This window comes from Pelecanus crispus, chromosome 9 (genome assembly GCF_030463565.1).
Source record: "Pelecanus crispus isolate bPelCri1 chromosome 9, bPelCri1.pri, whole genome shotgun sequence".
NCBI lineage: Eukaryota > Metazoa > Chordata > Aves > Pelecaniformes > Pelecanidae > Pelecanus > Pelecanus crispus.
The window spans coordinates 3,423,928-3,449,061 of NC_134651.1; the positions used below are offsets into that span (position 1 = coordinate 3,423,928).

At 44.2% G+C, this 25,134-nt stretch overlaps 1 protein-coding gene across 1 annotated transcript; it reads right to left on the minus strand.

Annotated features, from left to right (window-relative positions):
• Positions 1–4,679: 4,679 nt before the first annotated feature.
• NMD3 (NMD3 ribosome export adaptor) lies at positions 4,680–21,208 on the minus strand. Its single transcript, XM_075716473.1, has 15 exons — positions 21,165–21,208; positions 20,774–20,908; positions 20,240–20,336; positions 19,087–19,167; positions 18,550–18,678; positions 17,902–17,992; positions 17,650–17,728; positions 17,233–17,329; positions 16,837–16,954; positions 9,124–9,269; positions 8,358–8,470; positions 7,599–7,671; positions 6,999–7,105; positions 6,046–6,116; positions 4,680–5,568 (listed from the first exon to the last, which is right to left on the minus strand). Exons 1-15 carry the CDS (start codon positions 21,206–21,208, stop codon positions 5,435–5,437), a joined length of 1,515 nt encoding a protein of 504 aa, XP_075572588.1. The 3' UTR covers positions 4,680–5,434.
• Positions 21,209–25,134: the final 3,926 nt, after the last annotated feature.

Below are 25,134 nucleotides of genomic sequence, written 5' to 3' on the forward strand. Positions count from 1 at the left end.
CATTGCCAAAACCCCTCTGAAACCCAACACACGAGTCTCACCCCTATATTTAACTGTTCTGGGAGAATGCAGCTAAAATAAGTGGCCTTGGCAAGGCATAAGCAGAGGCAAATCTGCCAGCGGGAGGAGCAGATTGCCAGGAACAAGTCCTTTAACATCAAGATCGAAGCGGCATTTTTCCTGAGGTTGGTGTTATTTTAAACTTAAACGAAAATATTAGGAACTACATCGGCATAAACAAGTTTTTCCAGAGTTTATAGCCGTCTTTTCTTCAGAGCAGCTGAACAGACTGCTTTTGGGGCCATTAACATGAAGGAATAGTGACATCAGGTGGACTATCGCATTAATCACAGGCACATCTCGATTTTTCTGTGGCAATTTCTACAGAGGAAGGGGCAAGCGCCTGCCACTGCGGACACCTCCCGACCACAGCGAGACCCGTGCGTCTCACCAACACGTTGCAGCCTTGCAAGCAAAGTCTCTTTGGCCGCTCCTAGAAACGTCCTTACAACACAGCCAGCACTTTGTGTTCCACCTTCGGCACGTTTCAGCTACAAAAAGGAGTTTGTCTCACAGCACTTACCCACACCAGATTCCCAGCAACTTGACTGCAGGCAGCGTCTCCTAGAACGGGCCACGCGCTACTCTGTACGCTCCCCGTTCGTGAGGGCCTAACGCTCCCGGGGCTGCTGCCCGCCCCAGCCTGGGAAGGATCAGATCCAGCACCTCTCCGGACATGCCCCGAGCCCGAGCATAAAACGCGCGGGGTTGCAGGGGTGGCGAAGGCCGGCCGCGTCTTGCCCCGCAGCTCCTAAACCCGCACTGAGCGTCCAGGGACGATGTGACAGGATGTGGAATTGATACGGGAACTAATCTAAGCTTTGGGGCAGAGAGCGATACACATCTACAAATATGCTTTTTTTTTTTCCCAAGCGGTCCGAGAGGATGAACGCTATCTTATATGCGCAGGTTTTCCCAAACTGTGTTCCCTGTTCGGAAATGGGATGGCTGGCTCTCTATTTCCTTCCTCCCCTCCACCGTACCTGCAGCACTCCGACGGAGGAGAGGAGGCTGGGAGAGCCGGGACCATTCAGCTCGGGGAAGAGACGGCTCGGTGGGATCGTATCCATGCGTATCAATACCTGACGGGAGACAGTAAGGGAGATGGAGCCAGGCTCTTCCCAGGCGTATCCAGCGGGAAGGATGCTCCCCCCAGCCAAAACCCAACCACCAAACACAAGGAGCAACTTACATACTAGTCTAACTGCTTTGAGGAAAAATTTTGAGACAACATTCCCCTGTAATTCCCTATATCTAAGCTACTTCTAATAGTAAAAGAGACTAAAATAACATTGATCCTATTAAACTCTCCACAGATCAGTATCTCAACGACAACTCGCACACACGCTGTTCCTCAGGTTGTAATTTCCCCAAACCAGCGCAGCAGCAGTCCTTGTAACACAACAAAGGTAAGTGATCGGCCACGATTTTAACAGTATTTTCCTGAACAATTTCCACCTGAACCGTATTCAGGGACCTCTGTAGTTGCACAAGAGCATCTACTAACAGATTTTTAAAGCAGTTAAGGGTAAAATTACAAACCTTAGGCTTTTCATCTTCAATAGACAAGACTTTTTTTTAATAGAAAAAAACCCTCAAAAAGTAGTGCTTGCATATCCGAACCACCTCTGTGTATTTGTTTCCCTCAATTACCCAGCTTTTGTACTGTAAGGTTTGACGTATGCAACATAACATTCTCTTTCACCGTTCTCTGTGAGCAAAAAATTTTCAGGCAGTTATTAGAAAGTTCTGGACAGCTTCTCCCATGAGAAATAAAGGGTTTTTTTGTTTTTTTTTTTTTAACTAGAACTTTGAATTTCAATGAAATGATCTAGAATCACAGTAAGACATCAATTGCTCACAGAAGCTACCGCACACGTTGTTCACTAAGGCAACCGAACCCCAAAAAAGAAGTGATTCATCATTAACCAAAATGGAAATTCAGCACTAAAACCCCCGAAGTTGCAATCTAGGCTTGCATTTTCCCTGTCTCCACTCTTCCCCCCAGTAATTCACTAGCAGGGGTGGGCAGTGAAACTCCCTTAGCTTAAGCAACTCTTTCTTCCCACCATTCCAGCCAGGGAAGCTACAGCGACAGGGCTGAGAGGCGCAATGAAGCCTCATTTGGTTTCTCGCTGTAAAAGCCTTGCTTCTGAAAGAACAAAATGTTGGCTGTTCTGAAGGACAAAACTCCTTTTCTCTGCTGAAACAGAATCTCATCTGCTGGCTGGACTGTCCTTTTTTTTAAAAAATACTTTAAAAAGTATTCTTTCTTTTTAGTCTCACTACTAGCTTCCGACATGTGCCAAGTACACTTCAAATTTCACCATCACGTAACTACTTGACAACCCTTTTACACCTGCGTGACTGTTCGTAAACAACTACGCATACCGCTACTGCTTGGTTGTTGTGTCACACATATCTGTGCCAGATCTGGGACACACGCGCGCGCACGTATTCGCATCTCAAAAGCAAGCCCCCTCCTCCCCACGCAAACTAGCGGGGTGTCAAGCTTCAACTCTTCCGATTCAAAATTCCATCAAAACCTGGGTGCAAGTTAATCATGAAAGAGTTCTGACTTAAAATCCTGAAGCAACTTCTGTATGTATAAAAGGAGAGGAGCTTTAAGCTGTGGCTCGATCCGCCGAGAGAGATTTTCAGAAAGAGGTGCAGGGTAAGTGGCAGCCTTTTATCTGTTGTGAATTAAGGACCTTTTGTCAGGTTACTTATCTCGGCAAACATTTCATTTGCTGGTACGCAAATCTCTTCTGGCTCTCTCTGGCTAATCTCCTTTGGCTTCCAACCATTTAACCTCGAGAACCTAAAATTAGAACTCACTGTGGTTTCAGGTACACACCACTTACCCCCTCACTGGAGAGCTGTTACTATGTGCTACCAGCTAGCAAACAAACGCACAAAAAGCCAGGCAATATACTCAGATTTATGACTTGTTTGCCTAGCCTCTGTGGCATGAGATCTTTCCAGACGAGACTCTTGCTGAAAGATGCTTGAAGCCTAACGCAGACTGGCAACAGACCACGGCGGGGGGAAAAAGGAAGGGGGACGTCTCCGGTAACACACAGGATGACAGACAAGACAGCAATACATCTGAAATTAGAGACACTATGAAGGAAACCATTCGAGAGGAAGGAAAAGGATGGATCAAAAGAGAAGTTTGAACCAAGCTTTTATTATTCCCCCTTCACCTGCCAACAACGGGAAGCTTATGACCAAACTATATAAGGTAAAGGCTTGATCATTTTTGCCTCTGTCAGAAAAATCACAACCCAAACTGCATCTCTGGACACAGAATGCATTCGCTGGCTACAGGTTACAAATTAAAGTTCTTTAATTTCCACAGATTTGGCCCCACGGTCACTAGAATTGAGTTTATCTACATCTCCCCAGCACTACTGCCAGGTGTAGCTACTGTAAAATATCTATCATACAACTTTTTTATTGTACCGATAATTCAGGTTAGCTATGCAGCTGCGTTCTCATGAATGTTTTTTAAGTGTGGTTTCATGCCTTCCCTATACTGAACTAAGTTACTGTCATGAGATAAATTGTACCTCGAGTTCTTGGCAGCTTTACGGATTTTTCTTAACTGCTCTTCTACACAGTAAAAAAATACGACAAAGCTCCCGAGAATGGAAGCAGAAGAGCTTAGCGCGACGCAAATACACAGCAAAAGATGGCATTAAGGGATGGCTGAGCTGCTAACAACGCCAACAGACGGCTTAGAGCTGCGCTGCGTCAAAACCGCCTTTCCAAATTTCCATTTTCCCCCCTTTACAAATGGATGATTACAAGATTATGAGACAGAATTAAAAAAAAAAAAAAGTTATGAGTAACTGGTAACTAAACCTAGCTCCACCTTTTACAATCAAAAATCCCTTTGCCTTCTACAGCATACGGCCTGGGCTCCGACAGGAAGCCTGCAATCCAGCAGATTCACACCTGTTTGGAAACACTTATGTCAAGAGATTACATCTCAGCTAAAGAATAAGGCCAAACTTCCTCTCACCTGGCAGTGGGCTGAACACTGCTAACGCCTTGATCATTTCTGAGCTGTTCTTTGAGGCCTTGAAAAGCTGCCAAGTACGGTGAAATAGGGGAGGGTGCTCCCAACACCTCCTCAGCCCGTGCTGCAGAGAAATAGCGCATTTTTCGACGTGTATTTCCCTCGTGAGCACACATGCGGCGACAAACTACGCGTTCTCTTTTGAGCTATACAGATCCTTGACAGAGGAATCGCGAGTACCCTGTTAGATGAATCCTACACATCTCTGTTTTTCCAACTTTACATTATTAGTATTCCCCTCCTTTACATATGCCATTTATTTTGAACATTTTTTTTTTCCCTGAAGTTAAAAAAAACGCAGTGGCAAACTCACTCTTGCTGTATTTATACTAAGTTAACACAAATGTATATGCACATAAAATCTTGGTCAAATTTCTGTTGAACCACCTTTGCGCAGTAAAGTGAATTAAAACCAGATGAATAGAAGTACGTAACTCCTCCTACACCACTTATGTCCTCTTTGGGTTTGCAGTAGAGAAATTTGATTTTCCAGTTACCTCAATAACGATGGACCAAAAATAGCTGGATAGTTTTTTAATAGTTCATACCCGATGTATTAATTAGACATTATGCATACTGCTTTTAATCCACCGATACAGGCATGGAACATAGTACAATACGACATTCGTTACACTTAACAGAAGTTTCCAATCCTTCTGACCAAGTGCTGCATCTTCAGTTTACAAGGAAGGTTTTTTTGTGTACACAACGTGTATTTGGAGTTCCCTTACCAAAGGAACAGAAGATACTTTCTTAAGCTTCTCCAAAATATCTTTATATCGAATAATCTAGAAATATCGTAACAGGCTTCAAACCATTGTACCAAAAAGATTAAGACAGGAAAAATCCTTCCTGTGTGAAGAAATGAAAGCAACAGACAGCAGGCAGGTACCCTACCCACCAATCTAGCAAACTAGAATAAAACCTCTCCCTCTGGACATCCTTCCCTACCTGCTGCCTTCAGCACAAGACAGTGATTACTCCCGGTGGGTAACCCTGAAGTTAGGCAGCCGGTCTCTGCACTGCAGAAGTTGCAAGGAGCGAGCGCTCAGGGATGGGAGGAACTTGCGGAACTTCGATTGCAATGCTTGCACCGGAAATTTAACTTTAATTGCTGATTCTCCAGAAGATTATATATAAAATATTAATTTAGGACCGTTATCTAGGGGTATAGTGGTAGTTATCACATTACTCTTCATGTTCATGTGATCAGTTTGTAACGTTTACTGATGTTTTGGGTACTTTTTCCCCACTAAGGGAATATTTATTGCATTGACTAATGCACTATTCCTATTCTGTCATCATATTTGCTCCCTCCCCACCAGTAGCATCCTGGGAAATATGGAGATCCTCTAGCATTTCGGCCAGACTGATTCGTGGAGGACCATCATCATCTGTGTCGCTCTCCACTGGAATATCTGCATCTAAAAAAGCAATAGAAAAAAACCCAACAAACAGCTAAGCAAAGAAAACAAACCCCCAAACCCCTGAACAACCCCAAGTAAGGAAGGGGGGGGGGGGGGAACCCCAAAACAAAACCCCGAAACAACCAACAACCACAAAACCAAACCCCAAATAAATCCCTCCTGAAAACCAGCAATCCCACGGCAAGTGCCCTCATGGAAGACACTGAATTACGTATCAAATCCTTCACCCAGCAGAGGTTTTGGGTGCAGGAGAAAATATGCTGCTCTCTCTCATGTTAAAGGCAAGCAAACAAAGCCCATCAACATCCATTCAGTGTGTGTGAAATACACTGAACACCTGAAGCTACCCCATTACAGCATTTCTCCAGGCATGAGTAGTTCAAAGAATCCAAATAGAGCACTTCAGTAAAAATATTTTCCGCTCAAATAGTCATGATCGAGTTACGTGCAATTAAATGGTTAAAAAGGCCTTACTTCTGTAAATGTTGACATTCTTCCTTATGGCTTCGTCTTCTTCGAGATCTTCAAGGAAGTCCTGGTATTGTCTGTAAAAGATGCTTAATGTATTTAGTCACTTTTCCTGTGAATTTATGTAAATTTATAGAACAAAATAAAATCAAAGAAACAAAGCCCTGAGGAAGAACCGCAAGCCACAGTCCTTCAGGCGTGCCTTCTGATAGCATTCCTACATTTCCAACTCCGTCAGCCTTTTTTTTTTTTTATTATCACCTACTAATTTCCAAAGAATTTGTTTAAATTTGCCTGTCCTCATTTAACTCTAATCAACCCATTTTTTCTACTCAAATGAACAATATTTAGAGTCTGCTGTTGCTCTATCAGCTTTGCCACTGAACAAACCAGTGACAAGCACGCTTTCACACAAGTGTCCCTTTAGCTAGACAGGCACTGGCTGTAAGCTGCAGACAAAATGCTTTCGATATTACTCACCTGTCTCATGATTTAAGCTTTTTTTTTGGAAAACCCATAAAAACAGTTTTTATATTTTGCAACAGTAAACGTGAAAAACCTGCAGTGTTATCTTTAAGATTTCAGGATGCAGTCTGTTTCCACATCCCCCTAGCCCGTTGTCCTCAGTATCCACGTTCCCTGAAAACTCAGCAGTTTAACCATACAACCAGGTAACTATAAATACGGTGCGTATGCTTAAAGCACCTCCTGCGCTAGGGAAGGGGGAAAAACGCAGAGAGCTAATGCTCTTCAGAGAACACTGCTATCAACCTGCCCTGTGAGCCAGCACCACGCTCAACCAGAACCAAGAGCATTTGCTTGTGCCCCCTAACAGTCAGCACATCAGCTGAGGCATCGCCCTGGGTTTATGCTCCGCAGAAACTGAGAAATGTCATTTCTATACTTGGCACAGTATCCTAGGTAGGAGGGACGAAAAAGCTTCAAGGCAGACACCGAACCTTTCATCATCTGTATCCGTGCCTTCTCTGTCCCTTTCTAGCTCTTTCAGCTTCCAGTTTCTGCGACGCTGGCGTTTGGTACGGTCATAGCTCTTCTTTATTAATACCTATGGTGAGAAACAGTGAGTATTTACGCATACACACCTTCAGTACTATTATTGATGACACTCTTTCAAAACCCCAAACTCCACCCGAGTCTAGATTTGGGCAACTGTAAAATCAGCTGAACAAAGGGGAGAGTCAGTCTGGCACTCAGAAGTTTTAAATAGAATTTATATAGCGTCTGCCAACTCAAAAGTTTCCAAACACTTTGGATTATGTCCTGAAGAGGCAACACATACTGGAGTTGTAATACAGTTTTCACCACACAGGGCATGGTAATTCGAACAAACCCAACAAAGAGTAAGGTAAGTTAATGTATTACCCACCCACCACTCAAAAATTTAAGTAGTGAGAAAATAATTCTCAAAATTAGATGCTATTCAAATTTCAATATTAATATCCCCTCTTTTCTTTGGCACTATGGAACGAGTGAGTATTCATTACAAAATCATATTCCCTAACACCCCTGGGTAACACAGAGAAAGAAAACAGGCTTACCACATCAGGAATATTGTGTGGGTTCATCTTATTGGCAAACTCGTCATTTAAGTTGCAGTTCGCCAAGTCGAATCTAAAATGAAAATAGGCATTTTACCCTACCCTTCTGTGTAAGTCTACAAAATTGAACTCAGCGTATCATGTGTTTGTATTAAAGAGCAGCACAGTGTAAGTTACAGCTCCTAAGAAAGATAAATGTTTCCACACGAACTACAGAGCAAATCAAAAATCCACAAAAAGCTGCTGTTCCCAAATTCTGCTCAGCAGCACTACCCAGCCTCCTGCACCCAAACAGCAATATCCATCCACTGAGGCTCTGTTGGTCTCAACAGCTCCAATAACAATTTATGTCTATGCCTGTTTGAGAATCACCTCATTTGCCTAATCTTACAAAAATTTCCTATTTGTCATTGCCACATACGATAGTCAGTATCAAACAAAAAGATCTTGCCTGGTATTTTAAAAATCCCTCCCATCTATTTGTGTCTAAACTGTTGTTCCAACCTGCACTCTAAAGTCAATACTTCAGCTCTCATATTACTAACAGTCCCTTTCCCAAGATGACTTCTGCTAAAAGAAAGGTTTCCTGTATTAGGACCATCTCTTCATGGTAAAGACGAAAGATTCTATCTCTTTTGCTGGTCTCATTTAGAAATCAGAACAATTCAAAACTTTCTTGATAATACATAAGCCTGTAGAGAACCCAGAGAATTCAGGCATTAAATAATCATTTAATAAAAACCAAGAAACAGAACAGACCCCAAGACAAGGTCACCAGGATTCAGAATGTGCCCCAAGTGAGTACAGCAGAAATACTGATGATCCGTGTTCAACTCCGATGTCTTCTGTACCCAGGCTTCAGCCAGCGTGTGCTTGAGAAATGAAACATAAAACACTCTTGTAATCAAATGCAGCTTAACTTGCTGTGCTATTAGAACAGTTTAAATTACATTTGTAATTAAACTTGTATTTCTACATTGAGCATCTGATGTATTGCTTGCTACTCCTCATTTCTCATCTTTACAAAAGTAAGGAAATGGACACGCCAACCACTTTTCACAAGAATTCCAGGAAGGCTGTTTCTATAACTAGACATGTGCTTTGGTGCAGCTTTTTTTACTTCATAACTTTCAACCACATATAGCTTTTGACTGAGCAGAAAATGTTTGGTACCGATTCATTAATTCTGATTAACAAGAAATGCTTCTATACTTCAACAAAAACAATTTATAATTCACAAATTGCAAAGCTAACACAAAATAATTTCAATAACCACTGTAACAAGTAGAGTTTAAATTCATCAACAGAAAGAATTTCTGAAAGTGGAATTCACATAATACCTGTGCAATTTCTAACCAAACACTGTCTGCATCTTCCTGAGAAGAGCTTTTGCCAGTGGCAAGACACAGAAAAGCGGACATCTGACTTTGCAGGGTAGAATGATTCAAAATTGAAGTTCAGCGGAGTAGGGGAAGGAGGGGAGAGGAAAGCCCAAACCTTGAATCAAATAGAGAGGAGCTCTTACCTTGTTTGATCTTGCCCCTGCACCTGCACCTTTTTTCTTTCCTTGAACCCTATTGATATCCATAATGATAAATTCCTCTAGTTGTTTTGGGTGGAACAAGCTATTGAATGGGTGGCGCCAGTAGGTATTTCCATCAATTTCAGCAACTGGAAAAAAAAAACACCAGGATGGGCAATCAAAAGGGAGAGAATTTCTTGCGAAGAAATTAAAAGGAAAAGGAAGCATTTGCCAAAATTAAGGCAACTGCCAAATGCATTTTATTCAAGTTTGTTATTGCAACACGTGCATTTCGGACATGACCTGTACTGCAAACTTGCGTGACGAGCAGTTGACCTGTGGCAGTGTCCTGGTTTCGGCTGGGATAGAGTTAATTTTCTTCCTAACAGCAGGCATAGTGCTGTGTTTTGGATTTAGTAGGAGAAGAATGTTGATAACAGGCTGATGTTTGTAGTTGTTGCTGAGTACTGCTTATGCTAGTCAAGGACTTTTTCAGCTTCCCATGCTCTGCCAGGCGCACAAGAAACTGGGAGGGGGCACAGCCAGAATAGTTGATCCAAACTGACCAAAGGGCTATTCCATACCATATGACGTCATGCTCAGTATATAAACTGGGGGGGATTGGCCGGGGAGCAGCGATCGCTGCTCGGGAACTGTCTGGGTATCGGTTGGCAGGTGGTGAGCAATTGCATTGTGCATCACTTGCTTCGTGTATCATTATTATTATTATCATTATTATACTGTTACTATTAGCATTACTATTTTACTTTATTTCAATTATTAAACTGTTCTTATCTCAGCCCAGGAGTGTTTCTCACTCTTACTCCTCCAATTCTCTCCCCCATCCCATCGGGGTAGGGGGAGTGAGCGAGCGGCTGTGTGGTGCTTAGTTGCTGGCTGGGGCTAAACCACGACAGTCCTTTTTGGCGCCCAACGTGGGGCTTGAGATAACAACAGATTAATCAGAGTGTATTAAGGAGTCTGTTAACAGTTGCCGGTCACGATATTAGTTCTTCTGATCTGCACCATGTTCTTTTTTTTGCAGCACGCGTTAAAGCTTGCTGTCAGTTTGTGTAGTGTGCTATGCTCTGCAGTGATTCATGATCTTTTGCTTGGGAGGCTCCTTATCAAAACCCTGACCTTGAGCATTCTTTGGTATTTGGGTTTCATACAGAAGTCACTACTGTACTTCGGGTACTACCTCATAGAGAGAGTTAGCAATTATACTTCTTACTCTGAGAGGCTTGTTGTGGAGGAAATACAGAATGGCACCTTTGCTGCTTTCTTCTATGATGTTTCCTCCTTCATTACAACAACTTTCCTGTATCTTGAACACCCCTGGGCAGTTAAGATACTTCTATTGATAATTCTTGGGAATGTTGTTTCCATTTTGATAAAGGTCAGTAAGCAGTTTAAAAATACCATCCAGAGACCTACCCCAAGGCTGGATAGTTATGAGTGGCAGGGTGTGTGGGATCGTATGCGCAAGTACCTAGGGCAGTGGGGACCTCCAGTGTTTTGGAACTTCACCCCTGAACAAGTGCAGAATCCTGAAGAATTAGTAAAGTATTTGGAAGAAGTATGTTGTCACCCTGGTAGCTCCAGAGAGACACAAATCATTGCAACATGCTGGGGACTGGCCCATGCCTATCGAGCCGTGGTCAACGCTAATCAGTACCCTCAAAAGAAAGAGAAGGTCTCTGGATCTGATAACAAAACAACAAGCACTGTGGCTACTCAAACCCCCACTACAGGCCCTGCGGCTACTCCAACCCCCACTACAGGCCTTGCAGCTACTCAAACCCCTGCCCCAGGCACTGTGGCTACTCCAGCCACAGCCATGAGCACTGCGGCTACTCAAACCCCAGTGACAGACACTGTGGCTAAACCAGAGAACCAACCTGCGCCGGTATCAGTTGCCCCTATACAGAAGAAAAAATACACGAGGAAATCAGTTCGTTTAGTAAGGGATGAAGATGAACCAGGGCCATCACGAGAACCAGAGGAGGAAGAACCCATAAATGAGATGGTGACCACCCGATCCCTATCCCTGAGTGAGCTGCGAGATATGCGAAAAGATTTTGGTCGTCATCCAGGCGAGCACATCATCACCTGGCTGCTCCGATGCTGGGATAACGGGGCCAGTAGCCTGGATTTAGAGGGTAGGGAAGCCAAGCAGCTGGGATCCCTTTCCAGGGAAGGGGGCATTGACAAAGCAATTGGAAAAGGGGCAAAACCGCTCAGCCTCTGGAGGCGACTTCTGTCAAGCGTGAAGGAAAGGTATCCCTTCAAGGAGGATGTTTTATACCGCCCAAGCAAATGGACCACCGTAGAGAAAGGTATCCAGTACCTGAGGGAATTAGGCGTGCTGGAGGTGATTTACAGTGACCTGAATGATGAGCGGTTAACCAAAGACCCAGATGAAGTCAGGTGCACACAATCCATGTGGCGGAAGGTGGTACGGAGCGCACCAGCATCGTATTCCAACTCGTTGGCAATACTAGCCTGGAAAGACGACGAGGCACCAACGGTGGATGAAGTGGCTAGACAACTCCGGGACTACGAAGAAAAGCTCTCTTCCTCCCTACGGGCCTGTGTCTCGGCTGTGGAAAAACTGTCTGAAAAAATATGCCAAGAGTTCCAACAACTCAGAGAGGATCTGTCCTACTCCCCACCTGCACGGACCAGTGTCTCAGCCATTAGGAGTCAACGTCCCTATGCTCAAGAGAGAGGATATAGAGGATACACACCACGGGGCACCCTGTGGTTTTACCTGCGTGATTATGGAGAGGACATGAGAAAGTGGGATGGAAAACCCACCTCAACCTTAGAGGCACGGGTGCGTGAATTGCAAGGAAAAACTATTAGAAAAGGCGGTTCTCCCAGGAAAATTGCAGCTCCAGTTTCCAGTGAGCAGTTCCCGAGACAGAGTAAGAGGGCTAATTTTACTTCCGACCTTGATCAGGGAACTTTTGATTCACATTTACAGGAAGTGAACAACGAATACTGTGACCAGTGTTAGAGGGGCCCTGCCTCCAGCCAGGTGGAGGAAAGGGACAACCGGGTTTACTGGACTGTGTGGATTCGATGGCCTGGAACGTCAGACCCACAGGAGTATAAGGCTCTAGTGGACACTGGTGCACAGTGCACGCTAATGCCATCAAACTATAGAGGGGCAGAACCCATTTGTATTTCTGGAGTGACAGGGGGATCCCAACAGCTCACTGTACTGGAAGCTGAAGTGAGCCTAACTGGGAATGAGTGGCAAAAGCACCCCATTGTGACTGGCCCAGATGCTCCGTGCATCCTTGGCATAGACTACCTCAGGAGAGGGTATTTCAAGGACCCAAAAGGGTACCGGTGGGCTTTTGGTATAGCTGCTTTGGAGACAGAGGAAATTAAACAGTTGTCCACCTTGCCCGGTCTCTCAGAGGACCCTTCAATTGTAGGGTTGCTGAAGGTTGAGGAACAACAGGTGCCGATTGCTACCACAACTGTGCACAGGCGGCAATATCGCACCAACCGAGACTCCCTGATTCCCATCCATAACCTGATTCGTCGACTGGAGAGCCAGGGAGTGATCAGCAAGACTCGCTCACCCTTTAACAGTCCCATATGGCCAGTGCGAAAGTCTAATGGGGAGTGGAGACTAACAGTGGACTATCGTGGCCTGAACGAAGTTACACCGCCGCTGAGTGCTGCCGTGCCAGACATGCTAGAACTTCAATATGAACTGGAGTCAAAGGCAGCTAAGTGGTATGCCACAATTGATATTGCTAATGCATTTTTCTCCATCCCTTTGGCAGCAGAGTGCAGACCCCAGTTTGCTTTTACCTGGAGGGGTGTTCAGTACACCTGGAACCGACTGCCCCAGGGGTGGAAGCACAGCCCCACCATTTGCCATGGACTGATCCAGACAGCACTGGAACAGGGTGAAGCTCCAGAACATCTGCAGTACATTGATGACATCATTGTGTGGGGCAATACAGCAGAAGAAGTTTTTGAGAAGGGAAAGAAAATAGTCCAAATCCTTCTGAAGGCTGGTTTTGCCATAAAACAGAGTAAGGTCAAGGGGCCTGCACAGGAGATCCAGTTTTTAGGAATAAAATGGCAAGATGGACGTCGTCAGATCCCAATGGATGTGATCAACAAAATAACAGCTATGTCCCCACCAACTAGCAAAAAGGAAACACAAGCTTTCTTAGGCGTTGTGGGGTTTTGGAGAATGCATATTCCAAATTACAGCCAGATCGTAAGCCCTCTCTATCAAGTGACCCGGAAGAAGAACGAATTCAAATGGGGCCCTGAGCAACAACAAGCCTTTGAACAAATTAAACGTGAGATAGTTCATGCAGTAGCCCTTGGGCCAGTCCGGGCAGGGCAGGATATTAAAAATGTGCTCTACACCGCAGCCGGGGAGAATGGCCCTACCTGGAGCCTCTGGCAGAAAGCACCGGGGGAGACTCGAGGTCGACCCCTAGGGTTTTGGAGTCGGGGATACAGAGGATCCGAAGCCCGCTACACTCCAACTGAGAAAGAGATACTGGCAGCATATGAAGGGGTTCGAGCTGCTTCAGAAGTGGTTGGTACTGAAGCACAGCTCCTGCTGGCACCCCGACTGCCGGTGTTGGGCTGGATGTTCAAAGGGAGGGTCCCCTCTACACATCATGCAACTGATGCTACATGGAGTAAGTGGGTTGCATTGATCACACAACGGGCTCGAATAGGAAACCCCAGTCGCCCAGGAATCCTGGAAGTGATCATGGACTGGCCAGAAGGAAAAAACATTAGAATATCACCAGAGGAGGAGGTGACACGTGCTGAAGAGGCCCCACTGTATAATAAATTGCCAGAAAATGAAAAGCAATATGCCCTGTTCACTGATGGGTCCTGTCGTCTCGTGGGAAAGCATCGGAGGTGGAAAGCTGCTGTATGGAGTCCTATACGACAAGTCGCAGAAACTGCTGAAGGAGAAGGGGAGTCGAGTCAGTTTGCAGAGGTGAAAGCCATCCAGCTGGCTTTAGATATTGCTGAAAGAGAAAAGTGGCCAGTCCTTTATCTCTATACTGACTCATGGATGGTGGCAAATGCCCTGTGGGGGTGGCTGCAGCAATGGAAGCAGAGCAACTGGCAGCGCAGAGGCAAACCAATCTGGGCTGCCGCATTGTGGCAAGATATTGCTGCCCGGGTAGAGAACCTGGTTGTAAAAGTTCGTCATGTAGATGCTCATGTACCTAAGAGTCGGGCCACTGAAGAACATCAAAACAACCAGCAAGTAGATCAGGCTGCTAAGATTGAAGTGGCTCAGGTGGATTTGGACTGGCAACATAAGGGTGAATTATTTATAGCTCGGTGGGCCCATGATGCCTCAGGCCATCAAGGAAGGGATGCAACGTATAAATGGGCTCGTGATCGAGGGGTGGACTTAACTATGGACAGTATTGCACAGGTTATTCATGAGTGTGAAACATGCGCTGCAATCAAGCAAGCCAAGCAGTTCAAGCCCCTTGGGTATAGTGAATGATGGCTAAAATATAAATATGGGGAGGCCTGGCAGATTGATTACATCACGCTCCCACAGACCCGCCAGGGCAAGCGCTATGTGCTCACCATGGTGGAAGCAACCACTGGATGGCTGGAAACATATCCCGTGCCCCATGCCACCGCCCGGAACACCATCCTGGGCCTTGAAAAGCAAGTCCTGTGGCGACATGGCACCCCAGAAAGAATTGAGTCAGACAACGGGACTCATTTCCGAAACAACCTCATAGACACCTGGGCCAAAGAGCACGGCATTGAGTGGGTATATCACATCCCTTACCATGCACCAGCCTCCGGGAAAATTGAGCGATACAATGGATTGTTAAAGACTACCCTGAGAGCAATGGGTGGTGGGACGTTTAAACATTGGGATACGCATTTAGCAAAAGCCACCTGGTTAGTCAACACCAGGGGATCTGCCAATCGAGCTGGCCCTGCCCAATCAAAACTTTTACGTACTGTAGAAGGAGATAAAGTTCCTGTAGTGCACATGAAAAATATGCTGGGGAAGACAGTCTGGGTTACTTCCCCCTCTGGCAAAGGCAAACCCATTCGTGGGATTGCTTTTGCTCAAGGACCTGGGTGCACTTGGTGGGTGATGCGAAAGGATGGGGAAGCCCAATGTGTACCTCAAGGGAATTTGATTTTGGGTGAAAATAGCCAATGAACTGAATTGTATAATATTAATTGCTTTATAATACTGTATGTTATCTCTTAACTATATGTTATCTCTTAACTGCATGTTAATATAATAATATAGTAGGTTAATATTAAGTATATAATATTAAGTATATAATACTATATATTATGATTGCTATATGCCGCATCAATGGTATTGCAGTAAGAATTGCCCAGCCTAAGGAAAATGAACTTTGATGAAACCATGTTGGAATGAGAACTGACTTCAGCATGCAACAGTCCAACACTGCACACCACCTGTCCTGCTCTGAAAGACTGTGATGACAGATGGAACCCAAAGTCATGGGCTAAATGAACTCAATGGACATTTTAGAGGGATGGGCCATAGACGAAGGGAATGATATCTGTGTGTATATCAAGATAGGGAAAGGGGTGGTGATTAATTGGAACACATTGGAAAGGGGAGGGCCTGTGCATGACGTAGATGGTATAGAATAAGGGGTGGATACTGTCCTGGTTTCGGCTGGGATAGAGTTAATTTTCTTCCTAACAGCAGGCATAGTGCTGTGTTTTGGATTTAGTAGGAGAAGAATGTTGATAACAGGCTGATGTTTGTAGTTGTTGCTGAGTACTGCTTATGCTAGTCAAGGACTTTTTCAGCTTCCCATGCTCTGCCAGGCGCACAAGAAACTGGGAGGGGGCACAGCCAGAATAGTTGATCCAAACTGACCAAAGGGCTATTCCATACCATATGACGTCATGCTCAGTATATAAACTGGGGGGGATTGGCCGGGGAGCAGCGATCGCTGCTCGGGAACTGTCTGGGTATCGGTCGGCGGGTGGTGAGCAATTGCATTGTGCATCACTTGCTTCGTGTATCATTATTATTATTATCATTATTATACTGTTACTATTAGCATTACTATTTTACTTTATTTCAATTATTAAACTGTTCTTATCTCAGCCCAGGAGTGTTTCTCACTCTTACTCCTCCAATTCTCTCCCCCATCCCATCGGGGTAGGGGGAGTGAGCGAGCGGCTGTGTGGTGCTTAGTTGCTGGCTGGGGCTAAACCACGACAGTCAGCCAAATCACATATCACGTGCCTAAAGCACTGACCTCTTTATTCCCAAGAATCATTCTCCTGGATGTATCCTTATTAGAGGCATTTTGCTGGTAGAGCTTACCAGCAAATACCAATCAAAGCACAGTGCTTCTGGTACCAAAGTGGCTAGAATCGTAATCCAGAGAAAAACTAGATGCCATCTAATTTTAGAGGAATACACCTGACAAATATAAGTGCTTAGCAGAGACCTAGAACGTCCATGAACTTAACAGTGACCCTGCACATTTTGATTAGGAAACTACGGAAATTAAGCTTAGAGAACTATGTCTTAGTTCGCTGTCAGTGACTGTATAGATACATTTACAACATTACGGCCTAAAAAGAGAAGATTTCATGAAAAAGAAAAAAAAAAAATTGTGCCAGCAGAAAAATCAGATGCTGCCACAGTGCAGAAAAGAACCTGTAACTTACTCTGCAGCGTGCTAGGATCGATGAGGTGGATGGTACTTGTGACTCTAATGCACACACAGATCTGGCTCATGTTGCCAAGACTCTGCGCCAGTTTTGGTGACAGACATACAACATTGTCCTGCATACAAACAGAAAATAATTTACACTCATATTGCCTTAGTTTTTAATCAAGTATTTAGAGAAATCTGAAACAGATTTTTAAACTTTTTCTTTTCAGTTCTCCACCCAATATCACCCAGTAGCTTCCTCAAGATAGCTACTATCTGCACTCTCCATGCTTCATGGGGAGTAGACCCCTCCATCCCCCCAAACACACAATAAACCAGGCCTCCATCACCAAAACCAAACTCTAGCCACTTCATACAATACCCTGAAGATAAAATAGAGAGATGCTACCTTGCATATTGGAACAATTTCCACAGAGAAAGTGCTTTTGTAATTGTAGACGTTACTATGAATGTCATGCGAGATCAAACGTTGGGATGATTTTGATCTATAAAAGATAAAAGTAGAGCCTTCAGGCAGAAAGAAGGACATCACTCAAAACAGGAGTTCATCAGCACAAAGTACAGCAATGAAAGTATACAGCTACATACTACAAATACAAAAATTAAGCAAATGGAAAAATGCATGAGGGTTAGTTTTACAATGACTAAGTGGAAAGCATGGGACTTCTGTAGGAAAGATTTTGTCTGTTTTAACTAGAATGCAGGTTCCTTACACTTTCACTTACAAAATTCTTTAAAAATGAAGGATCAAAGACATTTCCCAAAAGCTTTTGAGTATACAAGGCAATAAATGTAAATGATATACCTAGATGGAACTGTACACTGAAGAAAGTCAACCATCTTCTGGGCCTGTTGCTTTGAAGAATAATAAAAATCCAGACCATCTTAAAGAAAAGAAAGCTTGATCAATATATCAAGTACTATGGTTTTTTTCCAATACAATACATAGGGTAAGTAATCTGCTGCTCCTCTGTACAAAGCTACTAGCACAAGCACTCTTCCAACATAAACCAGGTTAGTCTATTCTACCTCAAGACTAACAAGCCACCTCACTTACCATGGATTTCTTTGATGCGAAGCGTATTTTGGTGAAGCCTGTGTTTTAAAATCAGCTGCTCCAAATAGTAGAAAGTCTTCTTGTGCAGAGTCTAAAACCACACAAATATAAAATTATCACGGTCATTTAAGAACCGTCTAGTGCACGTGCATTATCTCTGAAGAATAAACATTTATATGAAGAGATCATCTAGAGAAGGAACAGCCCAAAGCCTATTCCAACTAACCAAAAAGATTTGAGAGATGCGCTCTATTTATACCAAATTATTTAAAGCTTCTGTTTCTCATTCTTGTGTAACTGATTGCTAAAGACACCATTGTCTTTAAAGAAGATTTAAATATTTATAAACAATCTGTACCACCGCTTCTAACACTGCCTTAAAATACAGAAACATATTTAGTAATTCACACAAGATCCTCCTGCCAGACATCATCTAAAAAGAATATGCTAATAATACTGGACAGCAGACAGAAAGTTTTTCTAAACAAAGATCAGTAAGAAAAAAACCCAATGTGAACACAAAACGTATTACTGTGGCAGTGTGCAAGTGTGAGTACATCTTTTTCTGAGAAAAAAAAAAAAAAAATCCAGAGATTTGTCCGCCTGATTGTTCTGCCATGGACAAATGAAAATTCATTTTGCCTCTACCTTTTGTCTGACTTGCACTACAGCTTTCCAGAAATCCTTAGCTTCAATCCTATGACAGTCTTCACACATTTGAGACTGAACCATATATTCCACCACAAATACTTGCTGAAGAACGGCTCCATTTATCACCTGCAAAACAAAAGTTTAAAAGGTTTCCTCGTTAGTCCTGTCAAGACAGAAACCTAGTTTACCACAGCATTCTGAAATAACTTCCATACTATACTAAACCTGTGTGACAGACAGCTATATTCAGGTCACAAATGTTAGCAGTATTTTCCCAACTTTACTGGAACAGCCAATAACCTTCTTCAAACTGTGATGAATGGCACTTTAATGACAAAATTTAGGCAGGATGAAATCAATATTCTTTCAGGATAAGCCTGTAAACACATGCTGGACTTTGGTAAAGAGAACCACTTACCTAAAATATAATAATTAAAAAAAAAAAAAAACCCAAAACCAAAACCAAAAAAATCCCATACTGTTTGACACAAAAGCTTTTTAAAAGCCACACACAGAATACTATACTCCAGTTACCTCTTTCTGAACAGTCAGTTTTAGCTTCAGCCTCTTAGAATGTGGTTCAGTCCAAATAAAGCCTGCATCAATCAGCCGGACCTGCCAGTGGGAAAGAACAAGACCTCAGCTACTACGGCCAGCAGTTGTACGAGTACACGTGTTAAAAACACCCAGCTCTAACTACCAGAAAACACAAGCTTATGGTATGGTCCCTTGTTCCTCAACCAAGTGCGGAAGCGAATAACCTTAATTAAAAACATATATATTGCTATACCAAACCCAATTAATAATACTTAGTTAGAACACAGAGTCTGATCTACCTAAAATAATGGAGATGCAACCTCAGACTGTCACACCAGAGTAACCAAATACACTATTCAACAGTATCTCTGGATGCCATGCAATGATGAATTTGGACAGTGTAATGGTTTCCTCAGGACTTAAAAGCCAATTTAATCTCTAAAACTAAGAACATGCAAATTCGCTGCAGCAAAAGGTATTTTGTATATTTAAGTACTAACCCAGTAGCAAGAAGCTCAATAAGGCAATCTAATTCAAACCTTGATGGCTGTGGTAACAAACCAATTTTTTTGCCTAAAACACTATCTCAGATTTTTTCCTCTGGTAAGATTCTGAACCTAGGAGATACTTTATTCAACTTAAACATGCGACTTTCAATTTAATCTACACATAGACCGCTGCAACCCTCTTTCATATTGTCATCGCTGCAACCCTCTTTCATATTGTCATAAACCAGTAAGAACAAGCATTGTATAAACGATTTTAAAAATGTGTAAAAAGAAAACTGTAAAATTAAGGTGCATTAAAAACATGGGAGCTTCCTTCAGTTAATTATGGTCAACTCCCATCTACGCGGTAACAACTGTGCAGTACACTGTATGCTTTGAAATCACGGAATTGCACGGCGACAGCCTCCTTGGTATGCTTGGAAAGTTTTTGTTAGAGCCTGTCCTTACCGAATCCTCCAAAATTCTAGCATAGAGTTATTTGAGATCAGGTTGTTGTTCTCTGTGTTTAATATAAATCAGTTGATAAGCTCTACACAAGTGCAAACGGCTGCTCTGGCAGGATCAAACCCTGCAGCAATTAGCTGGGCCTCATGCGATACCAACAGACACGCTACGAAACACCAACAGAACGAGCTACTCACCCTGCTCAGCGAAGCTTTGATTTTTTTAAGACACAAAGCGAGCAGCTCTCTTGATTCTAAGGTACACTGAATCCAGGTTCCTGGAGGCTGAAGATACCTATGACACAGGAAGCATTTTACAGCACATGGAAGCGGCTTCAGCAAACCGAATCCCTCAAAAGCTGAGCTGTTATTTAACAAGCTTTCCGTTTTAACTATGCAGCTACAATTTTTGCCTCCCTAAGCGTTAAGATTCACGCGTTCCAAGCGCACTCACGCTTCTACTGCCACCTTTACCAATTTGCCTGCTTTTTTCTTTCAGGGACCACAAACTCACCCATTTCAATCCTCTAGGCCCTACGTACCAGCACTTTTCCGCTTCCACAGGAAAAGAAATACAGGAATGTGCTGGAAACATCATCAGAGACCTGACAAAACCACGCACCCCCGGTGTACGCTTGCCCGGCTTGCCAGCCGCGGCGACCACAGGGAGAGGGCCCGTCTCCCCCTCAGGAGCGGGCTTCGGCCGGAGGGGAGGGAGCGGGGAGCGCCCACCTTTCGCACTGCTTGCAGAAATGGAGGGTGCCCTGCTTGGGGATGCCCTCGGTGATGTCCACCTGCGCCCGCAGGCACCCCACGCACATGTTGGCCGGGTTGGGCGGGATGGGCACGCCGCACTGGCAGCAGAGGCTGGAACACAGGGAGGAAAAGGCAGTCAGAAACAACAGCTCTGCCCTCAGAGGTGACAGCTGCGGGAACCCGCGCTGGGGACCGAAGGTACGTGCGCGTTTTATTTTATTTTATTGTTTTTTAAAGAGTAGTTGTGGCCCAGGAGAGCCGCCCCCCCCCCCCCCCCGCTCCAACCCAACTCCGCGGCAACGGGGCGCCCTGAGGCCGGGGCCCGGCCGGCACAGCCCCGCTACCCCGGAGCCCGACCACCGCTTACATGTTGCCCTGGGTGGGGGCCGCCGGCCCGGTCATGTACTCCATGGCTGCGGCCAGCCTGGCCGCCCCGCTTTCCGGGCGGGAGAGGAAGGGGAGGAGGCCGCGGTCCCGCGAGAGGCCGGCGGGAGCGGGGCGGGAGCCACAAAATGGCGGCCGCTGCTTGCCAGCGGCCTGTGCGTGCCGCTTGCGGGTCGCAGTCGCAATTAACCATTCCCGGAAACGTTAATGCATTTTTCTTTGAAAATCAAGGGATTTCTTCCTCCTCCGCGGGGCGAGCCCGTGCTGTTGTGGCAGCAAATGGCGGCTGTAGGATATAACCTCGGCGGCTTCTTGTATCCCTTCCCCCCCCCCCCTCGGCCGACAGATTTATGTCCTAATTTTTTTTTTTTTTTTTCCATGGAAATGTGCCGCCTTGACTTATTACCGCGAGGACCGATCTGACGGGTATTGCACGTGGGCAAATTCTGCTGAAAATGGTGTGAACGGGTGCTGTCAGCACTGCGAGGAGGTGGCCCTTTTCAACAGGAATTAATTCTTAAAGGTCGCTGCTAATTTGTATTCGAGAAATACTGCTTTGAAGCAGTTTTCTTTGAGGCAATTTTATTATTGTTTTTACCTCTTCGTCAGCTGTGGCTGAACATCTCCAAATACTCTCTTCGCTGTAGTTTAAAAGGAATTTCCAACTTTGGCGGAAAGAGTAAGAAAAGGGATGTTTGGCCTGAAATTTATATAACTTTCAGTATTGATTTTGAAAAGGCTGGTATTTTCTAGTTTCAGAATTAACTAGCTGCCTTTTGCATCTGCTGGCAGCTTCTCATCACTTTGTAGAAAAACCAAAGTGCCCAAATGGCTCCCTTTGTTTAGTCTTCCTGTGCCTGAGAATGAGATCACATTTTTTTCTGAGAACATAGATTATAGATTATATACAATAGATATGTGGCGGTGCAGATGCTTGTCAGTGAAGAAACAAACAACTATACCAGCTGAGGATTCAGTTTTGATTTGAAATCATTATCAAGCACGAATGAGTAAGGGTTCTTATCTTGTCACTGATTTATAAAGGATTAGGTGCCTTTAATTTACTGTTAGCACTTAATGTGAAACTACCTGTGGAACCAACCTGCAGTTGCGAGTTTCTGAAGGGAGGATGCAGTTCAGCAGTAGAATAACAGGACATTATCCTAACTGATGTCAACACTCTGCTGACTTCTTTTTCATGCTTGCCAGTCCTTAGCAAAGCTGTGTTGGATTTTGAGAAAATTTGCTTAAAGTTACATTTTACATAATAAAATATTTTAAAATTTTTAAGAGTTCACCTTCCAGACTGGTGCTTGTCTCCCAGTGCAAGAAAGACTTGATAAACTGGAGTGAGTTGAGCAGCAGCCACCAAGACGGTCAGGGCTGGAGCCCTTTCCCCGTGGGGGAGCAGAGGGACCAGGGCTGGCTCAGCCTGCAGAAGAGATGGCTTTGAGGGAACCTAAGAGCAGCCACCCAGACCGATGAGGAGGTCACGGAGGAGAAGGAGCCAGGCTCTTCCCAGTGGTGCATGGTGGGTGGATGAGAGGCAACAGGCATAAGTTGGAACAAGAACAATTCAGAGTGGTTTAAGGAAAAACTTTTTCACCACGAGGACAGTCAGGAACTGGAGCAGGCTGTCTACGGAGTTGTGCAGCCTCTGTCCTTGGAGGGTGTCAAGCCTAAGCTGGTTAAAACACTGAGCAACCTGCTCTGGCTTCATGTTTGACCCTGCTTTGAGCAGGAGGTTGGACTAGAGACCTCCTGAGTCCCTTCCAGCCTGCATGATTCAAAACAATACCTATCTCTTCAAAGTATAACTTAAAGCTTAAATACCAAATACCCAAGCCTGGCACCAAGTTAAGAACACAAAGTTTCTCCTCTCTGTTCCACACATCGCCTTCTCTGAGGGATTGTTCCTTCTCCTGCAGAAGGAGGCTTTGAGCTTCCCCAAGGGAGAACAGCAGAACAATGAATACCTTTCTTCCTGGGTTCATTGCTAATACAGCTTACCCACAAAGCTGAAAAAAGCTTTACAGTGAGATTGTTGTCAACTACGCTGTCGTAATTCATTAATTAAGAGTTACATAACACTTTGGTTTAGAAGGAGTTGGTATAATCCGTTTGGGTTAGATTCCATTCGTGGTGTACAGTAACCAACCATTCCCTTTGGAGAAGAGATCCTTGGGGAATTACCGTGATACTAAGGTACGTTTGTGGGTCAGCATTTGTTTTCTGCAGGTTCACAGTTACGATGGAGAAAAGTAAAGCAGAATTGCATCAACACATTGTGTGTGGTTTATTTAATACGGTAACAACCTGATGGAAAGGACAAGTTGTTTTGGTTGCTTCAGAGCTGCTTTGGGGACTGAAAATCACAGGCTGTCGAGCTGTCTGACTTGTTTTTACTTCTTTGGCACATTTTTCTGTGATGGGCTGCTTCTGTTCACAGACTGTTACTCACTTCTGCTCCTTTGAAATTAAGTTTCTTTGCAGACCTCTGGAGACTTGCTATGGACCATATTATTAAAAAAAAAAAAAAGGAAAAAGCAAAAAAAAAAGATAAAAAAGGAGTGATTCCCTGCACTGAAGTTTCATTTCTGTACTCTTCAGAACCCCTGCTGTACAGTGGGTATTACATAGTTTTTACTTCCAAGCCCTGCTGAATAACTTAATCTTCGATTTCTTTGGTTTATGAAATAATACACTTCCTGTAAATTCCAGGTAAATTCCAGGCTGCCACTTGGCGAGTCTCGCGTTGCAAGAGGGGTAGGACAAAGCCTGTCATTTATGGGAGCCAGATCTTCTGTGAAGTCGCTGGGAAGAGAATTTGATCCTAATAATACTTTAAATGTTTCCACTGCAGATTTTTTTTTCCACTGCAGTTTTTTCCACCTTATTTTGGTGCTAATGTACTAAACCCTACCTCAGCCTAAGGCACAGCCACCATCTACTGCCAGTTAAAGTCAGAACTATGTTCTTTGTAGTCACCAAGGTACTTCGTATTGCCTCCGTGAGCTGCTCTTGCCCTGTGGCTTGCACCCATCCAAGTAAAATTTGTATGTTTTAAACTGTCAAAGTATTGTTATAGTCTTTGCCCCACTTCTGAAAGATTTTATGTCTTTGTACACAATAGACAAGATAAAAAGCAGACCGTGGAATTCCCTGAGCACTTTAGCGAGCTTTTTAGCAATGGTGGGTCTGGATTTCAGAACTTATTACGTGGACTTTGGCCATGTAATGTGGACTGAAAGATTTCACCATCTCCTCCTAGTGAGGATCCAGTATTCAAAGAAAAGTCAGTATTACTGTAGTTGTCTAGATCGGTGGCATTTTTAGGAATGGATTTATGGGTAAGACCTTACTTGCTATAGGCTGGCAGGAGCCAGAGATCTGACATTTTAGGAAATGTCTTACACCGCAAATCATTTAAGATGTCTTACACCACAGATCATTTAAGAGAGGGTCAGATTTGCATAGGTGCGAGTATTAATCCCATAGGTTATTGATTTCTTCTGAGTGTGCGATCACCACACGTCCATGGGAATGCCTGTAGAAAAAATTATGGACATGGGTTTATTTTCAGCCCTGTTGAGCCACATCAGCTTGATTTGTGGTGGTCCAGAACAGTCTTTTAAATTAATACACTACATTTGGGAAGATCGCCGTGTATTTTTGCCGTCATGTGATGGTTAGTGTCTCACTGATAACTGCAGCCAGACTCGCAGGAGCCATGCAGGATATCTGACAGGCCTGGTGTGCCTTCAAAACCAGACACGCCGTCTCTTCAGTGCCCTACCAGCTGCAAAGGGACTGTAGGAGGGGCACAGAAGGAGCTCCTGGGTTGGAAGAAAACAGTGCATAAGTTGATCTGTGTGATTCTTCACTGTTCTGTATGTACACTGGGCAGTCATGCTTGTAGCAGTCAATAAAAAACAATAGCATGGAAAGAGAAA